The 23,550-nt window shown below is 41.9% G+C and overlaps 1 protein-coding gene across 1 annotated transcript; it reads right to left on the reverse strand.

Annotated features, from left to right (window-relative positions):
• Positions 1-6,799: 6,799 nt before the first annotated feature.
• Positions 6,800-18,506, reverse strand: LOC140322877 (uncharacterized). Its single transcript, XM_072399501.1, has 2 exons — positions 18,351-18,506; positions 6,800-12,626 (listed from the first exon to the last, which is right to left on the reverse strand). The coding sequence occupies exon 2, from the start codon at positions 12,535-12,537 to the stop codon at positions 11,530-11,532; it is 1,008 nt and encodes a 335-aa protein (XP_072255602.1). The 5' UTR covers positions 12,538-12,626; positions 18,351-18,506; the 3' UTR covers positions 6,800-11,529.
• Positions 18,507-23,550: the final 5,044 nt, after the last annotated feature.

Raw genomic sequence — 23,550 nt, forward strand, 5'->3', positions numbered from 1 at the left:
AACAAAAATATTATTATTGGGTGTTGGCTCTTTGGGTGTACAAGCTTTACCCCAGCAGTTTCACACTATCCAGTTTTGTAAGTCCATATAAGTATAGATTCACACCATCATTACTACTTATGGCAGTCACAACACAACAGCAATGTCATTTGCCTATAGTTTTAGTTCACATCAATGTGCTGCTCCAGTGTACATTGAAAAAAAAAAAGCAGGGGTTGCCTATTTTTACAGGCCAGCATATTTCAATGCACTTTATCGCAGCATATTGATAAGTCTCTGCTGACAGCCCCCACCACCTTCATTTTGCAGAATATAAAACTACTGCACACCGGTGCTTTCTGATATTTCGATTGTCCAGAATAAACCAGACATGTTTTATGGAAGGACTGCTCTTGGTTGTATGGGAGTTCAGCTTGAATGACGCATTGCAGCGCTGATTTACAAAACACACTAGTGCGCGCGTTATGGGAATAGTTAAACACATACTGTGGTGTGAACCAAAGCTAACATTAGCTTGCGACCAGTTAATGTTGATTTACTACCACCATATAAACACAGTTCCTCTATACAAGTAATAATGCATTTGCATCCAAATTCTTACAGCCAAGTTCACGGCAAACAGCTAACTAAGCTCTTGAAATACATATATGAGGGAAATGTATTTACATCCAAGTTCTGAGATTTTTACAGAATTGTCCCTCCCCTATCCCGTGAATGGGCAGTGAAAGGAGAAGCAGAACTTTATTAAGCCTCTCCATTTTCTTCCCTTGTTAACACATTTTGTTGGGTATTTGTGCTACTTTTTCTGCTACCTCTCTGATGTACAGATATGTATATATGATATTGAAATATATATATCAATGATAAAACAAGGTCACATTTAGGTCCTTTGACTAGTTATACTGAAAATGACATTTCATGATTTCCAATGAAGGTGTCTTGAATGATGCAAATGTATGCAACAAAACTTTAGTTTTAAGGATCCCAGGGATGTCAGGTGGTGACCTATTTCCAGTATGGCTAGATCGGGGGCCAGTCTCATGTCTATGGGGCCAATCAGACAGTCATGGAGGATTTAGCTTATATAGGTTAGAAAGTGTAATTGTTTCCTCCAGTCAGTACCAGGGCTGTCTGCTCCCTTCCTCCATCCAGTTCTTTTGCCTAGGCAGAAAGGCTTATGTGACCAGAACATTTCTGCTTAGTCAGGGGATAAAGCTATAAGCTAAGGTGATGAATGTTTGTGATCATCTCGGATGAAAATCTGTACAGCTGCCCCATCCCCGATGTTGCTAAGTAAATTAAGAACCAAAAGCTAACAACTGCCACCGTTTCCTACAAAGTATAATGCAGCAAAATGCTTCTTCTTTTTATCTGGAGGTATTTATAAAACAATTGGGTGAATCTTCCTGATCCATGTGATTGATTCACCACATTTCACATTCAAATGAATATTGTGCTTGGTAAAGCATGATATTCAAGTCTACTTTAATTTCATCAACGTCTATAGGGAGGGCGATTCTAATCAGACGCTGCATTTACCCCTCCCCATAGAAAAATGAAAACACAGATGGGAGTTGGCACACTTTTGCCTTCATTTAGTTATACAACTTATCTGGGTCAGAGAATATTTATATAATGGCGTTGGGTCACTTTTCCATTCTCACTAGGTTACTGTGTTTTGCTAGAAGTAATTGGGTTATTGTCAGTCACTTTATGTAACTGATGATGTAATTTGTACCCATTTCTCTCTCTGAGAATGTTTTTATTACATAACCATGTGGAATTGTTAGACAGCGGTTATATAAGACTAAAAATAGATTTATTAGTAGAAACGATTGCCTTAGTAGAGAAGAAAGTCTGAATTTTTACAAGAAAGCTGCAGATATTTTTCAGGGTCCCTAAATGATCTGAATATTGAATGCAAAGCCAGAATGGCACAGATGATCGGTGTGAAGATATCCATGTCTGTCGTCTGTTAGTCCTTGGTGTGACGGGCGAGGTCTTTCATGGACAATGCTGAACCGATGGCTCCAGGAATAGGAAATGGGCATATTGTACTATTGTTGTAAAGTAGAAAAATAGACCGATGAAAAGTGTTCAAACTGCTTCCAGATATACAGATCGTTTAGTGACTGACCGGCTTAGAGAATAGCTAAAGACATTTTATTGGATAGGGTAGGGAATTGGTTCCCAACCTTTCCAGTTCATGTTTTTGGTTAGGGTATGGAATTGGTTATCCAATGTTTCCAGTTCATTTTTTTAGGGTAGGACATTGGTTACCCAATATTTCCAGTTCCCTTTTTTAGATAGGGTAGGACATGGGTTACCCAATATTTCCAGGTCATTTTTTAGATAAGGTAGGACGTTGGTTACCCAATATTTCCAGGTCATTTTTTAGATAAGGTAGGACATTGGTTACCCAATGTTTCCAGTTCATGGTACCATTTGGTCCATTGAATTTTTTTCATGGAAACCCTGGGTTATAATGAATCACTAACACACAAATTCTCAAATCTAGATCCCAGACCACTCCATATACAGTACATATGTATCCCACACCAGAGTTTAGACTAATCCATGTACATACATATTCCCAATCAACACCTCAGAACAGTTCATATATAATATATCTTAGACCAGTTCAAATATATAGGACCCAATAATGGACCCCCCATTCAGATCTCATACCAGTCCATATACATACAGATCCAACACCCAAAGTTTAGACCAGCCAATATACATACATATTCCCAATCCACACCTCAGGACAGTCCACATACATACAAATTCCAAATGCAGAGCTCAGACCTAATCCTCAATCCAGACCTCAGACTAGGTTCCCCATCCAACCTCAGGCCTATGTACATACAGATCCCCCATCCACACATCTTAGACCATTTCCATTCCATATATATGCTGATCCCCCACCCAGGCCTAAACCAGTCTCTATACATACATGTACTCCATCCAGACCTCAGATCAGTCTATGATACAAACAGACCTCAGTTTAGTCCATGTCCATATAGATCAATCATTTGGAGATCAGATCTGCTTGGTCCTGGGCAGGCATTTTGGAGACCCCATAACCCACATTACTCATGCTGCTCATGTCACATACCCAGAAGCAGTTTGGATAAAAGACCAGCCTGGCACAGTCATAGTGTGAGGTCTGGACATAGGAGTGATGTTAAAGCAGCAGCTGCATGGTAACTCTGCAAGGCAACCCCGCCCGTGGCACTCCTATAAACTATCCGTGGCATCTTATGTCACATTTTTGTTTGGTATTTGGTTCCCCATTGGAGAGATTTCCTTTAAGTTTTTCAGTTTATACAACAGGAAGTAATAGGAAGGCTCTCCAAACTAAAGGAAAAGTTTTACATGGAAGTTTTTACTTATATTGAAAAAGTTTGACTTTCTGCTTTTTTTGCATATGACTATGACAATGTGAACAGAAGTCTTGCTATTCCATTTTGGCTGGTGTAGGTGCTTAGGATGTTGTCTAGTACACCAGAGTGCTCTACACCAGGTAGGGTGAATCATTCTCTTTCTTCAGATCTGTAATGCTTCACAACCAGGGTCAGACTGGGCCAACTGGAGGACCAGAAGAAATTTCTGGTGGTCCCTAGTCATATGCCCCCAGAATTAGGTTTTTGTGCCTTCTGGCCTTTCAACAAAATGTGATCGAGCCAGGAAAGTGTTGTGTTTTGATGTATTTTTTGTTTTTACTTTCCCTGGGACTTTCCAATCTGACCCTTTTTAACATAGTTGGTCAAAGACACCATCCAGTCTTCCTTTGATTCCATTGCCTTAGTACATAACATTAGTGCATGACCTGGCCATATCGGGAGGTGAAATGCATCAAGCAGCCTGTGGTGTCTCCATTAACTTTAAAGTGAAACCGTACTCCAGCAATACGATATCTGCTTCTCTCACCTCGCCTACAATTATTCACCGCATCAAGATAAATGAACTCCCCCACATACCCGAGAGTTCATTCATTCTGGCATATGCCCAACTTGTACACTAAGCGCTAATGACTGGAAACGGGTAAGAATCTTTTATTGCACAAGTAATACAATGTATCTCTTGCAATAAAAAATCATTTCTGTTCTCATATTTTCACTTTTAAGGTCAAAGTTCTGCTTTGATAGAACTGTAAAGCTTTACAGATGTGTGAAGTCCATGGCTGATGGCTGGTCTCATGTGAACATAGGGAATGTTTGTAGGGTTCTTTGCCCATGTTCATGGCTGTGTATCTGAATGCAGAGCAAAGTGTCTCATTAGGATTTTTTGTACCATGGTGAGCCTTAATTGACAAATGTATAATTTCATGTTTAGGCAACTTTCCTGGGTGGCAAATCATTTCAGCATTTAGTCTTTGGTAGTTCAGCCTGGCAACCCCAAGGAATGTGGTCAAAGGACAAAGCTTGCTATGTAACAAAGGGCTGTGTCTGATTCTGTGGGTGGATCCATTATAACTAAAAGGACATGCCTAGGGAAATAGCCTTTAGCATAAAAATAAATATTCAAGTTATATATTAATAAATCTTTAAATATATTTGTAATCATTGCTTGCATAGGTATGTGAACTATCAGTCTGATTTATGAAAGCTCTCCAAGACTGTAGCACAACAGTAGCACAACCTGGGATACAGCTGTCACCCCATAGCAATTATTTTTTAATTATATAGCACCAACATATTACATAGCACTGTACAAAGTCCATAGTCATGTCACTAGCTGTCCCTCAAATGATTCAAAATATAATGTTCCTACCATAGTCATATGGCATTAATACTAAGGACAATTTCGGGGGAGCTAATTAACCTAACAGCATGTTTTTGGAATGTGGGAGAAAAACGGAGTACTCGGAGGAAACCCACGCAAACCCAAGGAGAACCTGCAAACTCCATGCAGATAGTGTCCTGGCCGAGAATGGAACCCAGCGCTGCAAAGTGGCACCATTAGTAGAATGTGCCTGAAGGACCTCCAAAGTAGGATCATTAGGTGTTATTTTAAAAAAAGTGCAGATTTAAAACAACTTTGAAACTATATTATAGAGCAGCTGTACTACAAGCAAAATCTGCTTCTTTCTAAAGGACTTTTCTAAAGAAAAGTTTTTAGTATACTTACATTACTCCCATTCCCTACTGCAGGGGGTAACATCACCAACCTTCCAACTAGATCCCTGGGAATACTGAGCAGGCAAATTTAATGAGCTCCAGCACAGTGCAGAAAAGTTTCCCACTGATCCTGCATAACCTCTACTTGGGTCTAGAGATGGAATTTAGGGAAAGGTAATCTAGGGTAATACTAACAAAATATTGTTCCTTCATTTTTTATTTTATTTGTTAGGGCTCCATTTCAGCAAGAGGGATGGGTAAATAGGTGACCCTTGTTATACTAGTGCAAGATCGGCTTTAACATGTTAGACTTATATGAGATTTTATTTATTGGGTTTGGACCTACCCTAAATTTGGGTGGGCACCGTTGAGGTAAATAAGAGTAAGTTTCACACATCTGCCTGCACTATTATATGTCTCCACCCCTACCAAAAGGCCATTAGAATGGTGCTGGTATTGTCTACGTGGACCCCCCATATTTTAATATATATTATAGAGAGCCTTTCAAGCTGGTGTAAAACCGTCATTTAACTTTGTAATATCCATGGTAACTGATGAGAAGGGAAAATTATGGTGAGGACACTTGAGAGATAAAAGAACACTTGATGTAAAATCAGTAAAATCTCAGCTTTCATGTTTTGGTCAGTTCAAAATATATTTGTAATCCTGCAACTGTAATACCAATCAAAGCTGGAAATATTGTCTTGAAGATCCTCGTTCATAGGGTGACATGGGTTGTCTCCCAGTAGGCTACTTCATTGTCACCCTGCCACATGGACCTCCAATGTGGACCACATGGCCACTTGAACACATATTACATAGACATGATCCATTGTTCCCCCATCAAACCTTCAATGAGAAATGCCATGCAGCCGTTTTCGCAGGGCATGCATGGAATTTCCAATGGAGGAAGAAATGGTGGAAGGGTGTGGGGAAGTTGGGTAAGCAGGTGGACTTTTTTGAGTCTGAAATTTTACTCATTCAGTCTTTTTAATAGGAACAATATCGCTTTGCCTTAAGTTGTAATAGGGTCAAGTGATCTACCTCCAATAGATGACGTGGACCCTTTCCAAAGACACCATGACTTGTCCATATAGATGGAGGAAGACTAAATGACTGAAACTGTTCCTCTATAGTCATGAACACTCTCTTGACCAACCTTTAAGGTAAACTGGCCATGCAACTAAAAATTGGCTTCCTGTGCAGCTAGAAAGAGGCCGTTGCAGTAGTCCACCCACACCCTTCCTGCTCAAGGGACTTCCAGGTAGTACATGCGGGGAGTGAGCACAGACTCCAGCTTAGAAGTCCTGGTACAAATTGCTACTTTGCATTGGCGTTTCTTCTTCCACCAACGCCTACATATAAATATAAGCAGTGTCGCTCTTCCAGTGGCTTCCAATGGCTGTTATAAAAGTTCACACAGGACTGCGTTTTCATCTTGTGCTCACCAATGGAAAATGCCGCCTTCTGTATACCACAAAAAGTTCCTCCCAGCTATAGGCCATGTAAACATTAGTGCATTTCACCTTAAACTGGGTTTGGCAAACACGGAATGTTCCCTGTAATGATTCAGACACACCGGGTGTCTGGTTTTGTTTTCTATGAATTTTTTCGAGTGCATATTTAACATACCATTCTGACAAGTAAAGAAAACAAAGAAAAGCAAACGATTTCGTAAAACAATTCATTTATTTACAAAGATCACTTTCAGAATCAGGAATTTGGAGATTGTAGATTGGGGTAAAGAGAGAGTGAGTAAAAGAGTTTTGGTTTTGTATGTAGCCCTATAACCAGGAAAGGGGTGAACAAAAGACAACTATGTTAGGAACGGGTGAAGATATCTCAGAATGATTGATGAAGAGAATAAAAGTGGACCTTACAGTAACTCTGCATGAACAAACTCCTGACTCATCACAAAACACAGAAATAATATCATTTTTTGAGAAACTCTTCTATTAGTAAAAACAATCCTTGAACTCCAGTCCAGTGACATTGACTAGGCTGCGATCAGTCTGCTGCAGGTAGGAGAAAGATTTACCCCAGTCACCTATCAATCAGATTGCAACATTGTAACTTTATAGTAAGTCACAGGCTTCAACAAGGCGTCAATAATTATCAACCAAAAACCAGAATTTACATTACTGTCATCTCTGAACCAGTCCAAGAAGTAGATGCTGACCCTGGATGAATCATAAACTAAAATATTTCCATATCTGGATTCTGGTGGCCGTGTTGGAAGATAACTGTGACCATTGTGAGGTATAATAAAAATCTGGAAATTATTTATCATGCAGAAACTTTATATGAAAAAATATATCTGATGCTAGGTCCACATTAGGTCCTAAGTATGCTGATAATCTTGGGAGTTGAAGGAATGGTGAAAGAACAAGAAAAATGATGAGAGAAAAGAAACTTTTCACACCAAGCAAGAATACAAACACCTATAGGCCCAAATCTGCGATAATATTTCACAGGGGCTGCAGAATCCCCTCATCTAAATTTTTTTCACATTTCTTTCTTAGGAGAACCTGCAATGAGTGACAAAACAATAATGATTATCTATTTACATGAAGATTACACATATCTCTGTTATATGAGGTACACGGAGCTGTGTGGTCATAATGATCTGTGGTTTTAGGGGCGGCACAATCTAAGTTCATGGGGTCCATGGGGCCATGCAACTTAGATCCAGCTCTGGAGACAAAGGTGAAAAATTAAATATAAAGACCTACAATGACAGTAACTAAGTACAAGGGAAGGTAGAGAAACACTCAAAAACACCATTAAAAATGAGAAAATGTCATAACATTGCCTTTTCAAATCAGGTTAAATGATCATGGTGCCCTACTTATCTCTGCAAAGGTTCAAAATTGTAGCTACATAAGCATGACACATGGACGAACTATGGTGTTAGCCAAAGCCAACGTTGGGGAGAAGATGAAGACCAGGGGTGCTGTGGCCCATGTGAGGTAATCTGTGATGGCCATGAGGGCTTCCAATGTCTTCTCTACCTCTCTCCCAGCATCAGCATTTCTGTCCTATCTTCTTCTATTCCCACTCCAGTCTGGTGTCCAGTAATAACAGTAGATTTGAGGACAGCAGATGCTGATGCCAGTAGAGACCTAGAGGAAAGAGAAACTCATGGCCCAGAACAACCTACAACCCCCACTTCCTCCTCTTCCGGAGCCATGATGCCCTGGAGGGTTCCAACTGAAGTGCCCACTCTAATCTATGGTGACATCAGAAATGGAAATACGGCCACCATTTTATCGTATTGTCACCACTACGGTCCATAGAAGGTTTCTCAACCAGGTTCCTCCAAAGGTTGCTTGGGGTTCCTTGAAGAATGAGCAATTTGTGCTTCTCAGATCAGTTTATCTGACACTGGTCATCTTTTTGCTTATGTATAAGCGTGTCAGCCTTCCCAATGGCCAGCAGTGTAAGAGCTTTCCACTGATCACCTCAATAATGTACAGTGAGCTGTGGATATAGTTATATAGGGGTTCTTTGAAAGTTTTTTCAAGGGTTCCCCCATTGGTAAAAAGATCAAGAAACACTGTTCCATATGAATGTTTACCTAGACAAAGATTAAGAATTACTGCCCTTACCATCAAGAATTCTGGCTGCAGATCTACATTGTAAATGGTAAGGCACGTAGGTTAGCAGTCCACTTCATGGGAAGGTGGAGAAATGGAAACTTGTTGTCTAAAGGACAAGAGGGGTATGATAAAAAACCAAGAGTTGGGTAAGGCACAAAGAGGGAGCCATGGACATTGGGCAGAGGTGAGGAACCTGGGAGGTACTGAAGGTTCAGGTGTAGGGGAACAGTGGAAGAGATGGGCTTCATGGTTACCTGGAGATGAATGTAATGATGGTAACTACAGGGTAGGGGGGTTATATATCAGAATATAATAAAAAAAGGTTTGAAATATCCCAGAACTGTTACAGTCATGGAGGTTCTTGGTTGGACAGAGGCTGGCAGAGTGATTTATGGAAACCTTCTAATGACCAAGAAAGATGCTCCAAGAAAGAATTAAAATATACACCTAAATCACAGGAGAATAAAAGGGGACAACCAAGAGGTAAAATGTGAAGACGTGGTTGGTTAGTTCCATGATTTATACCAAGTGTATACAGTGCAAAGAGAAAGAAACACTGCAATGGTGAAATAGATGCAAGGTTAAGTGGACCAGTACCTTCAATGTTCTTTCTAAAGGTGACCAGGGCAAAAGCCTTGATACTAAAACATGACCCATTAAAACTCATTTCCAGTAAAATTACAAAAGACACATTAATGCTCTGTTTTCATAATACATCATTGAATGTATTCTTTCCATTCACAGACTAGGGGAGAGACAAGAACTGTTAGTATTACTGCAACAGGGAAATGTGTTAATCTCAGGAATAAATGCGCAGAAATGCAAATTCTTTGCAAGGTAAAACAGAACCTTTAGATGTTACTGGTATTTGATTAGCACTCATTGGGGTTAATCCAATGACAACCTAACAATTAAAGACATAGAAATTTACCCCGAGATGGCAAGAAGAAAATGGCACTTTTATACAGACATACCTATGTATCACATATATTACACAAATCACCATCACGCCAGTAACATATCAACTCTGCCAATAAGTGAAGCACGTGAGGGGCATTAAATTTCGGGGAGGACTGGGAACTTGGGGCCTGGGAGGCAAACACTAATTGCCGTGGATAATGTTCCGCACGATTTGTGGAGCTGTGCCATGGTGATTGGGGGTCATGGTGAATGGATGTAGCCTTTGTGAAAATGGCTTGTAACCTTTATACATACATATTCTAAAAAGAAAGGGTGGTGATGGGTGAATTGTAATACATGAGGTTTATTCTGAGCTAAACAAGGTGATTATGATATGGGCCCATGCCATCGATGTGCTTGTTTTTTCAATCTTCCAGCCAGGATTGGTTTTAGGGTAGGGCAAGCTTGGCAATTGCTCCAAGGGCCCCAACTGACCAAATGGTGCAAGGAGCAGTAACTCTATGCATTTGGGGTCCTCACTTCATAGTTATCCAGGGTGCCATTTTGGCTAAAACCGTCCCAGCCCCTGGCAGAGGAAAACGTCTTTCTGCCATATCAAACATTAAGAAAGAAGCAGTATAACCCCATCACCAACCTTAGGTCCCACTATATTAGGGTAAAATAAGGGAATATCTCCACAGTCTGGTACCAGCCAATGTATTTGTACGGGCCTCGGGCAAGGGTGGCAAATGTCCTCCGATCCCAGTCCTCTCCTTGGACCAAATCTAAATGATACAACACATTAAAAAGGGGAAGATTTAAACTACAGAAATGTATACACTGCGATACAAACACCGGCCAGATGACCCTCACATCATGAAGAAGAATGTCATCATTGTGACCAAACAGGAAGCAGTGTCACAATTATTTGGCAGTTTGACACTTGACGAGGCAACAACAGTTTTTTTCAGACAGTATTGCATTACATTTTTCTTAGCAGACAACAAGGCGGCCCATTGTATAATACAACACTGTGTCACTTCAGTGTCCTTTGGCAAGTGATGTTTCTTTGTAGCACCAAACTTTTTGCGAAGTCTCGTTGCATGGAACAGCTGATCTATTTGAGATCACGTAGAGGACAATTGTTGTGTGGCTTTGTAAAAAAAAACACAAAGAAACCTTGAGGATATTTGTTAGTGAAACTTAGGGATGAGCAACCCATTTTTATGAAATCGCTAGGTTTATGATGAATTTCCATGGAAGTGCCCTTTAATTCAGCCATGTGGGTATTTAGAAACAGGAGCAGACAGGAAGAGTTTATCTTTTGCGGCCTTTTTTTTCTGTGCTCTTTAGTTATATAGCACAGAAGATTTACTTTGATTTTCATAACCTTGTGGCTGCATTTTAGATTTGGGTTTTGGTTTTGAGATTTTGTTCAACTTTTGTGACTGATTCATCCTGGAAATACAGAACAATAACGTTTCCTTTCCTAAAACACAGTTACTTGTTCTTATTCTAAACTAGACCAGTTCCACTTTTCCAATTAACCTGACATATATCCTGAGATTTTCACATTTCTGTGGAATTTTACAGCTTCCATGGAAATTCAGGTGAAGCAGAATTAGGCTTTCGCTCATCCCTACTAAAGTCCAGTTAGGATGTCGTCCACCCACCAATGGTTACATCACAAGAAGATATTCTTTTTCTTTATATATCCTAATGTGACCGTATAAAAACAGATATTTGAAGAATATCTCGGTGTGCGGACAACACCCTATTTGCATCTGTAGAACAACGCCATCCATCTCCATTATCCTAGCACCAAATAGTCCAAACACGACAAGGAGAATGGCTGGGAATCTTCTCTCCCTTGACTATGGAGTCCAGAAAATGAGAGTATTAGTGTTCTAATCGGGTCCGCTCCTTGTCATCACTTGCTCTGAGAATATTTTCTTCAAATGGGCCACCTCTGCCGAAAGCGAGGCGAGCTGAGAACGCAAGTCAGTGCCCTCTGTGGCTTGTGTGGACACCCCATCTTGCCCATGACCGTTCCACCGTCCCCGTTGACAGAGCATTGGCTGCTGGGGAAATCCTGGGGTCACTTCTGGAGCATAACCATTCATTTCTCTCGTCATTGGAGCTGCAGGATGAGGCACATCTTCTCCTGGCGCACAGGCCTTAAACCGTAACTTATGTGGGAGGCTCTTGTAAGGATCGGGAAGAGTCTCAAGCCTTCCTCGGGGATTCTCTACAGTCTCTCCTCCAACAGCTCCGTAATAGTTTATACTTGTAGGCTGCAATGGTTGCGGTTCTTGTTCAGGGCCTCTGTCCTCAAAGAAAACCGGGCTTCCGACACTAGGGGTAGAAAAGCCAGAGTCTTCTGAATGTGGCATGGGTGGAGGAGGGTTTGGAGGAGGTGGAGGAGGAGGTTCATGAAGATTGCATGGTGGGGCATAAGTTCCTCGGGCCTCCTCACATGGATCACGTACCAAACCAAAGCGGAAACGAAGGGCAAGAAGTTCGGCCCTTAACCTTGCATTCTCCTCAAGAAGTGCAATAACACGGCTCTCCAATGCTATATCACCAGCACGCCGCTTCTCCCTCGAGCGCTTGGCGGCCTCGTTGTTCTTGCGTCTTTTATCCCAATAATTATCATCTTTCTTTTCATCCGGGGTGAACTCACGGCGCCTCCGAAGATTATTTGTAGAAGTTGAAGAACTGGGGGAGGAGGACGCACTTCGCCGACCAAGGAGGGACCGGGCGAGGAGGAGGCCTGACCCAGACAGAAGAGATCCGGAGGAGCTGGCATCGTCATTCTGCTGATTCTGCGAAGTGGGGCCGTAAGGCTCCAGGGTAGGAGGAGCCTGGTGAGCCGAAGCGTCCTCCGAGGTGGAACAAGGCATGGGCCCATTCATGTTAGGGTGGGGGGAGAGGGCTGGAGGGGAGAGGTCACTGAGCTGCGCCAGGATTGTATGCGTCTGGAGGTCAGAAGAGGATAACTGTCCTGAGAAAAACAAAAGAGGAAATTAGTCACTTGCTGATATTGCAGGCAACACCGATGGGCATTGTTCTGCTTCTGTTAAAGGGATGACACAGAAATGAAACACATGAAATAGTAATACCATAGTATACAACAAAAATATAAAAATCCTGAACAAACAATGCAAAATAAACATCTTTGACTTGACTATAAATAAATTACTAAACCATTTACACCCCCACCCCTCATAAGAGAAGAAATGCTACCAATAATACCAGTGAATGTGCAAATACAAGATAACACTCCGTTACTTTTTCTGTACCTCCACCCTAACACACATTCACACACACATTCACACACATACACCTGCACACGCTCTCCTTTTCCCAGTTACTGATTATTTCCATATATGGAAATCACCCTCCATGCTGTACTACACGAGCTGTCTGCCATGTAAATTCCTATGATGGATATCCACAATTATTACAGGAAGGAATGAAAGAAAACCAATACTTTAAATATCCCCATTGCAGAAAAAAATCATAATAAAATAGGATTTACAAGCACTATGGTCTAATTTGCCTTATTAATTGGTTACTTAACTATTGACTTTAGAACTTCCTTTTATACATATATATGTATTTATTATTTTTTTTACTTTTTGACTTTCATACTATTATTCTATTTAATGTATACTAACACTGTACTAGTAATTTGCTGTTATGGTTTAATATGATATTATACCAATTTTAGGTAATATCCTTCTACCATTTAGCCTTAAAAATACCCCTGAGGAAGCCAAGATCTCTGGCGAAATGCGTTGGGTTTGATATATAAAAGACGGCTGCTATGGCTACTTTAGATGTTACTTATAGACTTTTTTATCCTTGAGCAATTTGTAAGCCCCAAATAGGGGCAAATTAAAATACACTCTGTTTAGCGCCACCTAGTGGCCAGACTACAATATGTATGCTATTAAATCATAAAAAAAGCTGTGGTTCACACCTAATGCCTGAACACCCCTTTGTCTCTCTCTAATAATTTTTTAATTCTCCTGGTGTTGGATCGAGTTGTATGGTATTTGCCCAACCAAGACGAAGCATTGCTAAACCAACGGTCAACCAGCAAGGTGTGTAATATGGGGGGCAATATACTATGGGGTCTATTTATAAAACATAGAATCTGACATTCCCTCAAACATGCCAGGCCCATTGGATTCAATGGCAGTATTTGATTCCCACCAGGGAATGTCAGATCGAGTCAACAGAAAAGTTACATTGATCACAATACAATCAATTTTGGGTGGAAGAATAATCAAAAATTGATCAGGCAAGGCATCATTTTTGGTTAACCATCGTACAGAAATAACGACCTTTTTTTTTATCATGGTCAATGTATTCAATGATATAATAAGATTGTAATAATAATTGCCTATTGAATCAATTGACATAAATTGATTGTAATACTGATTGAGAGTAAAGAAAAAACAAAAAAAGGTAATAAACGCATTGGGTGGTTTCCAATGTATGCAGCTAGAGGTGCAGGTAGAGATATTCTGTTCTATAGAGAGTGAAGGGGGGAGGACAAAAGGGAGACTCCCCGCTGTGTCCTCCCCTAATACAGCAGCCATGCCTGATCTTTTCCTAATAATTTCAGGTGAATGATCACTGTACACACAGTGTTGTTCTGTTCTTTGAGGGGGGAGAGGGGGGAGGATGAGCAAGAGGCTCCCTGCAATATCCTTCCCAAAACAGCAACAATGCCTAATCATGATTGGTTTCAGTAACAATAAAGCAAAAAAGTGCTGTATACACAGTACAGTTCTGTTCTATGGAAAGAGGAGGATGAACAGGAGGCTCCCCACTGTGTCCTCCCCTAAAACAGTAGCCATGATCATTTCCGGTGAACACTGTACACTGTACACACAGCATCATTCTGTTCTATCGAGAAGAGAGGGGGGAGGAGAGCAGGAGGCACCCCGCAGCATCCTCCTCAATCACTTGCCAGTCCTGGTCAGTCATCCCTTAGAGATCACTTGACTTACACCAGAAACACAATCACAATTGGAAGTCTTAGGTGACAATTTTAAAAATGTTTTTCATATCAAAAAATGTATCCCCTCTTTTAACACGCACGTTTCTTTAGGAAGATTCACATCCCCTTGTTCCCAACATTCACCAACCAACAGACACACATCCACCCCTGGACATCCCCCAGAGCCCACTGTGCGCCCTCATCACCCTGCACCTCTGGGGGAATAATTTGTGTGAACGCACAATATTATCCGGTTGTTACGGTGTAAATGTTTCTTGGAAAGCGAGACCTCCTGATTCTCGCCCTATGAAAGGGACACTGAAAATGCGGGCGTGTCTGAATAAAAACACTGAACCGAAACACGCACAGGGATATCTGTCACTACACAGATATAGAACACACACATACAACACACATGTGACACTGGTGGGAGACGTGACAACTGCTAACACGGTATTAATAACTCAATCATTGCACACTTGTACAGCATTCTCTGTCGGACTAAAATTGCTTTCTCTGATCTCACTGCACTGTGAGCTATTTACAGTATACATTAGAAGCTGCAGCAAAACAGATTTCCTTGCTGGAGGACATCTAGCATCATCTAACCCACTTGCTCCTTTGCCTGTCACATTCATTCATTGGATTCCAGTTCCTTCAATCATGGAGGCTCAGCGTCACCTGCAGGTATCACCTAGGCGGATGTGCATGCAACTGCAACCTCTCTAGGAACACTTACCCCTTCCGGAGTGACACCCACCCCCCAAGACATTGTGATATTTGCATAACTCATGCCAAGAGCCAGCCTACGGCTTGCATTAAGGATGGGGAGGAGGGTGCTCTGATGCTAATAGAAACCTGTGTACAGCACCCTGCTGGCTACTCCTACCAACCACAATCTGCCTGCATTGCATAGAAGAACCCAGGGAAATGTTTATTTAAAAATGTTATTTGCATGTTTGATATGGAGCGTAGAGTGGAACCAGGGTAAGCATAGGCAATGTCAGCTTTACACGGAATCAGTGCCCACTCCCCATTTCTAAATTAGAGTGTCAGCTCTTGGGGGCAGAATTAATATTACAACTCCCCCATCTACTCTTCATTTAAACATAATCACCATTTAACCAAAAAATGCCCAACAGAACAAGCTCTGTGTCCAAGTAATAAAATGTCTCCAGCCAATAGATTCATATGGGTTAGAGTGTCAGCTCTTCAGTACAATACATCCCATAGCTCTGATCCTCCCAGAATCTGAGCTCATCAGGACAGTAGGAGCCCCCTTCCCCCTCCTTCTATGTTTTATGATCTAGAACACCAGAGACCTCAACCCTTTTCCCAGTAAAACCTTCCTCTGGATTAGATTGTCAGCTCTTCAGGACAGTATAGGCTCCCCTATATTATAATCTATAAATATATTCTAATATTCAGTAGACCTGGACAGACTTTGATTAGCTTGAGAGCGCATACTGCATCCCTATTCCCAGCAACACTTGTTAGAGTGTCAGCTCTTCAGCACAAGCATCTAGTTGAGCTCTAGTAGCAGGCTTTCCTTGTCCCTAAGCTTGCTGCCTATTAGAGTGTCAGCTCTTCAGGACAGTAAACCCCACACTGCCTCCCTTACATCATCCAGAAACTGGACTCTGATTAGTTTATTAACAGTAACCACAGTCTTTCCTCTATCTGTAATTAGAGTGTCAGCTCTTCAGCATAGCAGACTTCATCCCTCTGCCCCCTATCTACCCCTGAATATGTGGACCCTGTGCACCGATTGCCGTGCTTTGTATTAGAGTGTCAGCTCTTCGGCACAGTAGACCCTATTCCTCTGATCCCTAATTTTCTCTGAATATGTAGACCCTGTGCAGTGACTGCTCTCTGTTAGATTGTCAGCTCTTCAGCACAGTCCACCCTGGGACTGCTATACTTCCATTGCAGAACCTGAACTCTGTTTAGCCTGATACCAGTGACACAAGCTTTCTTTGTTCCAAACCTTGCTATAATTAGAGTGTCAGCTCTTCAACCCAGTGCCCCCCTATTCCTATGCTCCCTGCCTTCCCCTAAATTTTGTAAATCCTGTGTGCTGGTTGCCATTATGTGGAGTTTAAGAACTGACTGCTCCTAATTCAATTGTCAGCTCTTCAGTCCAGTATCTCCCATATCTCTTCCCCTGATTATGTAAATCCTGTGTACTGATTGCTCACATGTAGACCCAGTGCACTGACTGATCTTAGAGTGTCAGCTCCTCAGCTCAGCATATCACATGATTATGTAGCTTCTGTGTACTGATCCCTCTATATTAGAGTGTCAGCTCTTCTGTACACTATGCCCTATCTCTCTGCTCCCTACCTTATTCTGAATATGAAGGAGCATTGATTCCTCTGTAATAGAGTGTCAGCTCTACTGAACAGCAAATCCTATCCCCTCTGCTCCATACCTTCATCTGATTCTGTACACCCTGTGCACTGACTACTCTTAATCAAAGTGTCAGCTCTTTAGCCCACTATCCCTCATTCCTCTGTTCTATTCCTTCCTCTGATTATATAAACCGTGTGCACCAATCTTATTCTATTAGAGTGTCAGCTCTTTGGCACAGTACACTCGATCCTCCTGCTCCCTACCTCCCTGATTATGTAGATTTTGTACACAGATTCCTATTAGAGTGTAAGCTCTTCTGCCCATTATCCCCCATCATCTCCTCCCTACCTTTCTCTGATTGTGTACACCCCGTGCATGGATCTCTGTAATTGAGTGTCAGCTCTTCAGCCCATTACCCCCATCCCTGTCTTCTCTTCCTTCCCCTGATTATGTTCACCCTGTGCATTGGAATGTCAGCTCTTCGGTCTATTGTCTCCATTCCCTCTCTTCTGTTCCTTCCTCTGAATATGTATACCCCATATGGTATTAGAGTGTCAGCTCTTTAGAACAGTGCCCACAATCTCCCTTCTGATTACCTTCCCCTGATTATGTTGATCCTGTACACAGATCCCTCTGTATTAGAGTGTCAGCTCTTCAGTCTATTGCCACCATTCCCTCTATTTTCTTTCTCTGATTATGTATACCCATGCACTAATCTCTGTATTAGAGTGTCAGCTCCTTAGAACAGTATCCCCCAATCCCTCTTTTCATTACCTTCTTCTGATTCTGTAGATGCTGTACACAAATCCCTCTGTATTAGAGTGTCAGCTCTTTAGTCCATTACCCCCATCCCTCTCTTCTCTTCCTTCCTCTGAATATGTATACCCCATATTGTATTAGAGTGTCAGCTCTTCAGCCCATTACCCCCCCCATACCTCTCTGAATATATACACCATGTGCACCGATCTCTGTATTAGAATGTCAGTTCTTTAGAACAGTGCCCCCCATCCCTCTTCTCATTACCTTCCCCTGATTCTGTAGATCCTGAACACAGATCCCTTTGTATTAGATTGTCAGCTCTTCAGTCTATTGCCACCATTCCCTCTATTTTCTTCCTTCCCCTGATTATGTATACCCATGCATTGATCTCTGTATTAGAGTGTCATCTCTTCAGGCCAGTATATCCCATTCTTCTTCTCACTACCTTCCCCTGATTAAGTTCACCCTGTGCACAGATCCTTCTGTATTAGAGTGTCAGCTCTTCAGCCCATTACCCCCCATCCTCCTGAATATTTACACCCCGTGCACCGATCTCTGTATTAGAGTGTCAGCTCTTGAGGTCAGCTCTTCTCCCCTCGGTACCTGTATGCCGGGCTGGTGATCGATGTGTGGCCCCTGATCGGCTTTATTGGGCTCCCATATCCGCCGCTGCTGCTGCCTGTCGGCCGTCTCGGCAGTATGTGTGTATAGAGAGCTTGTGTCTGTGCCTGCCCTCCAGGGTTCACATCAGGCTAAGCATTCACCTTACTTAACCCTAGTGAGTCCTGTGTATGGAGATGCCAGCCTCCCTCTGTGTCCCTTCAATGCTTCCCTCCTCTAATATCCACCACCCCCCCATCACCCCCATCATCCTCACCCCCACCATCATACCCCCCTATAATACCCCCCCCCCAATCATCATACAATGATATGGGCTATTCCCAGCACTGCATGATATAAGGAGGGATGGAAGCAATGCATCACATGTCTCAGCATTGCATAACAGACACTGAGCAAGTGTATGCTTTCCTAGGAGGCTGGAGAACTACAAGTCCCAGCACACCCTGCACCACTGCCTCAATAATTCAATTTGTATTTTTTGCAGACCTATAGACTTTAATTGTATGCAAGCAAAAAAAAAATCTGCCTGTAAGGGTTCATTCACATTAGTGCATTGCAGTAATATATGCAAAAACTGCACACATAAATGCAACACATTGTAATGCACAGCACATGCGTTGGTGTGCCCAGTTGTCATTTATTGTTATTCGAAAAAGTACCCTGGGAATGCATCAAAGTATTCCATGCAGCTGTGCGTTGCCATATGGCGCACCTTAAAAATGGGAACTAAGTCAGTGTGGGGTTGCATGAATTGGCTGCTGACCGACAAATGGTAATGCATTCAGTACAATGCATGTATTTAGATGCATTGGCTGAAATCAAATGACGATCCTTCCTACCCTTAAATATCAAGCTGGATTATCTCCTATGACATGCAACCTAAAGGCTAAAATGACATATGGTGCAGGGTGACTGTAGCATGCCTTATTTCTGGATAGCATCAACAACAAGATCCACCCATGTTATGGCCATTTATATTCTTCTTTCATGAGATGATTGAGGTAACATGTGGGACGATTCTACCATCTGGCAAACCAGAGTGGGGCACCATATTGGCAGGGAAAGTTGGTTGTATGCAGAAGAAAACTGGGAGGAAAGGAGCCACATGACACCCCTGTCTTATACACAGACAGAAGTTTTCTAACCTGCCTAATTGACCCAACCGCTTGACAATAGGTCGTCTGGGCAAGTACTGTATCGGCCAATTCAGGAGATCCTTACCTTGGTCCTTTAGAACCCTCAGACCCTGATACTCCCACTGGACAGATCAGGAGACCCTCATGTTGGAACTATTGAAACCCTCAGACCCTGATACTGTGAAACGCTCACTTCAGGTCTATAGGAACCTTTAGAAATGTATTATCCTCCTCAGCAGATCAGGAGACCCTCATCCCAGGTCTATGAGAATTCTCAGATCCTGATATTCATAGGCAGAGGAGAAGACCCTCATCTCAGATCTATGAAAACACTCAGACCATTATACTTCTAGGCAAACAAGTTGACACTCATCTCAGGTCTGTTGGAACCTTTAGAAACCTAGTTCCCCTGCTAGGAAAATCAGGAGACCCTCATCTCAGCTCTCTGAGAATCCTCAGAACGTGATACTCCTAGGTAAGTTGGGGGACTCTCATCTCAGATCAGTGGAAACCTTCAGACCCTGATATTCCTGGGTACTTCGGGAGACTCTGGTCTCAGGTCTATAGGAAACCTCAGTTTTTTATACTCCTACTTGACAGATCAGGAGACTCTTTCCTCAGGTTTATGGATACCCTGAGACCCTGATAATGTTGGGCTAATCAGGAGATGCCCCCATCTCAGGTCTTTGGGAATCCTTGGAATCTTATACTTATGGGCAGAAGAGAAGACCCTCATCTCAGATCTATGAAAAAAACTCAGACCCTTATACTTCTAGGAAAATCAGTGGACACTCATCTTAGGTCTGTTGGAACCTTGAGAAACTTAGTTCCCTGCTAGGAAAATCAGGAGACCTTCATCTCAGCTCTATGGGAATCTTCAGAACGTGCTACTCCTGGGTAAGTTGGGAGACTCTCATCTGAGATCTATGGAAACCTTCAGACCCTGATATACCTGGGTATGTTGGGAGACTCTGGTCTCAGGTCTTTAGGAACCCTCAGTCTTTTATACTCCTGCTTGACAGATCAGGGTTTATGGATACCCTCAGACCCTGATAATGTTGGGCTAATCAGGAGACGCCCCCATCTCAGGTCTTTGGGAATCCTCAGAATCCTATACTTATGGGCAGAAGAGAAGACCCTCATCTCAGATCTATGAAAAAAACTCAGACCCTCATACTTCTAGGAAAATCAGTGGATGCCCATCTTAGGTCTGTTGGAACCTTGAGGAACTTAGTTCCCCTGCTGGTAAAATCAGGAGACCTTCATCTCAGTTCAACAGAAACCCTCAGACCCAGAAATTCCTGGTTAAGTTGGGAGACTCTCATCTCAGGTCTATAGGAACCCTCAGTCTTTTATACTCCTGCTGGCTAGATCAGGAGACTTTCTTCCCAGGTTTATGGATACCCTCAGACCCTGATACTCGTTGGCAGATCAGGAAACTGTCATCTCAGTTCTGTGGAAACCCTCAGAACCTAACACCTCCTTCTGGGCAGATCGCATCTGTGAAGCCCCTGAGAACCAGAAGATGTCAATCTGTAATTCATTGCATTACAAAATATCTTTCATTGGGGGACTGACCCTTTAAACTTTACATGTAATCTACACTTTACTCAAAATCTATCCTCATGTGCCATTTATAGGATATTCTTGTTATCATTATAAGTCAGATATCCCAGAGAGAATCGTTTTATTACCCGGTGTCTGGCCCTGTATCAGGTGCAGATCAGTTAAGGTCACGGTGGTATAAAGCTGTCGGTCTACATTTCCCTAGTAATCTAAAAGAAGGTGTACGTAGCAGGATATACCATGATTTATCTTATCTGATCATCTACAGAAATGTATACTTTGTATGTTGGTGGGAAGGTGCGGTCAGCATGTGCTCCTAACACCCACCAAGATCCCCTCAAACCCACGGATGTGGTGAGCTGAATGAGTCAGTGTATACAGTATATAAGTGAAATGTTTGTGCAAACAAATAAGGGTTCATTCACTAATGCTGACCTTACCCTCTGCCGAGTTTAAAGGGTGAATTTTAATTTAGACCTTAACCCTGACAATTAGAACTTTCCTGAATGGAGAGTCAGTTATTGCTTACCAGATGACTGGGTTTGACTCCTTAGAGTCCATTGGTGGTATGTAGACCACTGTAATACCTTAATTGACTATTTAGAGTCCAGTGATGGTATGTAGACTGTTAGTAGTAGTTAGTAGTAGATTTCCGCGCTTTTGAGTGGTGGATGCGTGTAGACCACTATATTACAAGATTTGACCATTTAGAGTCTATTGGTGGTATGTAGACCACTCTAATACCAGGTCTGATCACTTAGAATCCAGTGGTGGCGTGTAGACCACTATAATACCAGATTTTACTATTAAGTATCCATTGGTGGAATGTTGACTGTAATAGTACCAGATCTAACCACTTTGAGTTTGTTGGTGGTGGGTGAATCACTATAGCACCATGTAAGACTGCTTAGAGTCTAGTAGTGGTATATAGACCACTATAGTACTAGATTTGGCCACTTAGAGGCCAGTGGTGCTGTGTAGACAGCTATTGTACTAAATCTGACCAAATAGAGTCTGGTGGTGGTGTGAAGACCACTATAATACCAGATGTGGTCGCTTAGAGTCTATTGGTTGTATGTAGATGACTATTGTACCAGATCTGACCATTTAGAGTCCATTGGTGGTATGTAGACCACTCTAATACCAGATCTGATCACTTAGAATCCAGTGGTGGTGTATAGACCACTATAATACCAGATTTGGTTGCTTAGAGTCCATTGGTTGTATGTAGATGACTATTGTACCAGATCTAACCACTTAGAGTCCATTGGTGGTGTGTAGACCAATATAGTACCAGATGTGTCTGCTTAGAGTCCATTGGTGGTGTGTAGACCACTATTGTATCAAATCTGACCACTTAGATTTCAGTGTTGGTGTGTAGACTACAATTGTACAAGATTTGGCTGCTAAGATTCCAGTGGTGGTATGTAGACCACTATAATACCATGTTTGACTGCTTAGAATCCATTGGTGGTATGTGGACTACTCTAGTACCAGATTTGACTGCTTAGAGTCCAGTGGTGGTTCCTGGCTGTTTTTTTAAGCAGTTGACTAGTGTGTAGATCTCTATTCTCTATTGTATTGGTTATCTACCAACAAGGTTAGACGGGCATTGGGAACAGATGATATCAGTGGTCTGAACCCTGCCAACCACTTAACCACCCCCAAGGGTTTCAACATTTGCCAGAGGCTGGTACCTAACTATCCTTCACCACCCCCATTCAGGTCCTAAATGGTAAGACATTATACGGACTGTGGCATTTCAATGGCTGGCACAGTGTGAGGAAGCTGTAATCACTCAGCTACCTCACCACCAAAATAAACTCAGCCCAGGTACATTGAGGTATTATTTAATATTAAGTATTACATCTGTAAAATTTTATACTTTTTTTCATCAGCATGTTTATATGTAAGGCCATTTGTGTTTACCAAACATCAGGCGATGGATGCATTCCACTGACCCTGAATGTTCACAGACCTCTCCAGCTGACGCTATAAAAACTCATTAAACACTCCATGACTTTAATCTCATTAAGCATTTTGTAACTGATATTATTTAACAAGGTTGTGAATCACTGTGTGTGACAGCCAGGTAGGTGATATTTAAATGTGACACTGTAAACAAGTAAAAGTAACAGTAAATACCCAATCATTTTAATGATTTTATATTACTTGTTACATTAACTCAAAAACTATGTGACTCAAGAATTATGTTTTGATCATTATCGGGGTATAGATACTCGGTATGATTATACAGTGCGGTGTGATCATTATCGGGGTATGGATACTCGGTATCATTATATGGGGCGGTGTGATCATTATCGGGGTATAGATACACGATATTATTATACGGTGCGGTGTGATCAATATTGGGGTATAGATACTCGGTATTATTATACGGTGCGGTGTGATCATTATCGAGGTATAGATACTCGGTATCATTATACGGTGCGGTGTGATCATTATCGGGGTATAGATAC

This window comes from Pyxicephalus adspersus, chromosome 2 (assembly GCF_032062135.1).
Source record: "Pyxicephalus adspersus chromosome 2, UCB_Pads_2.0, whole genome shotgun sequence".
Lineage (NCBI taxonomy): Eukaryota > Metazoa > Chordata > Amphibia > Anura > Pyxicephalidae > Pyxicephalus > Pyxicephalus adspersus.

Coding starts and splice junctions, on each gene's coding strand:
- LOC140322877 (XM_072399501.1), bottom strand. CDS start 12,537: ATGAATGGGCCCATGCCTTGTTCCACCTCGGAGGACGCTTCGGCTCAC.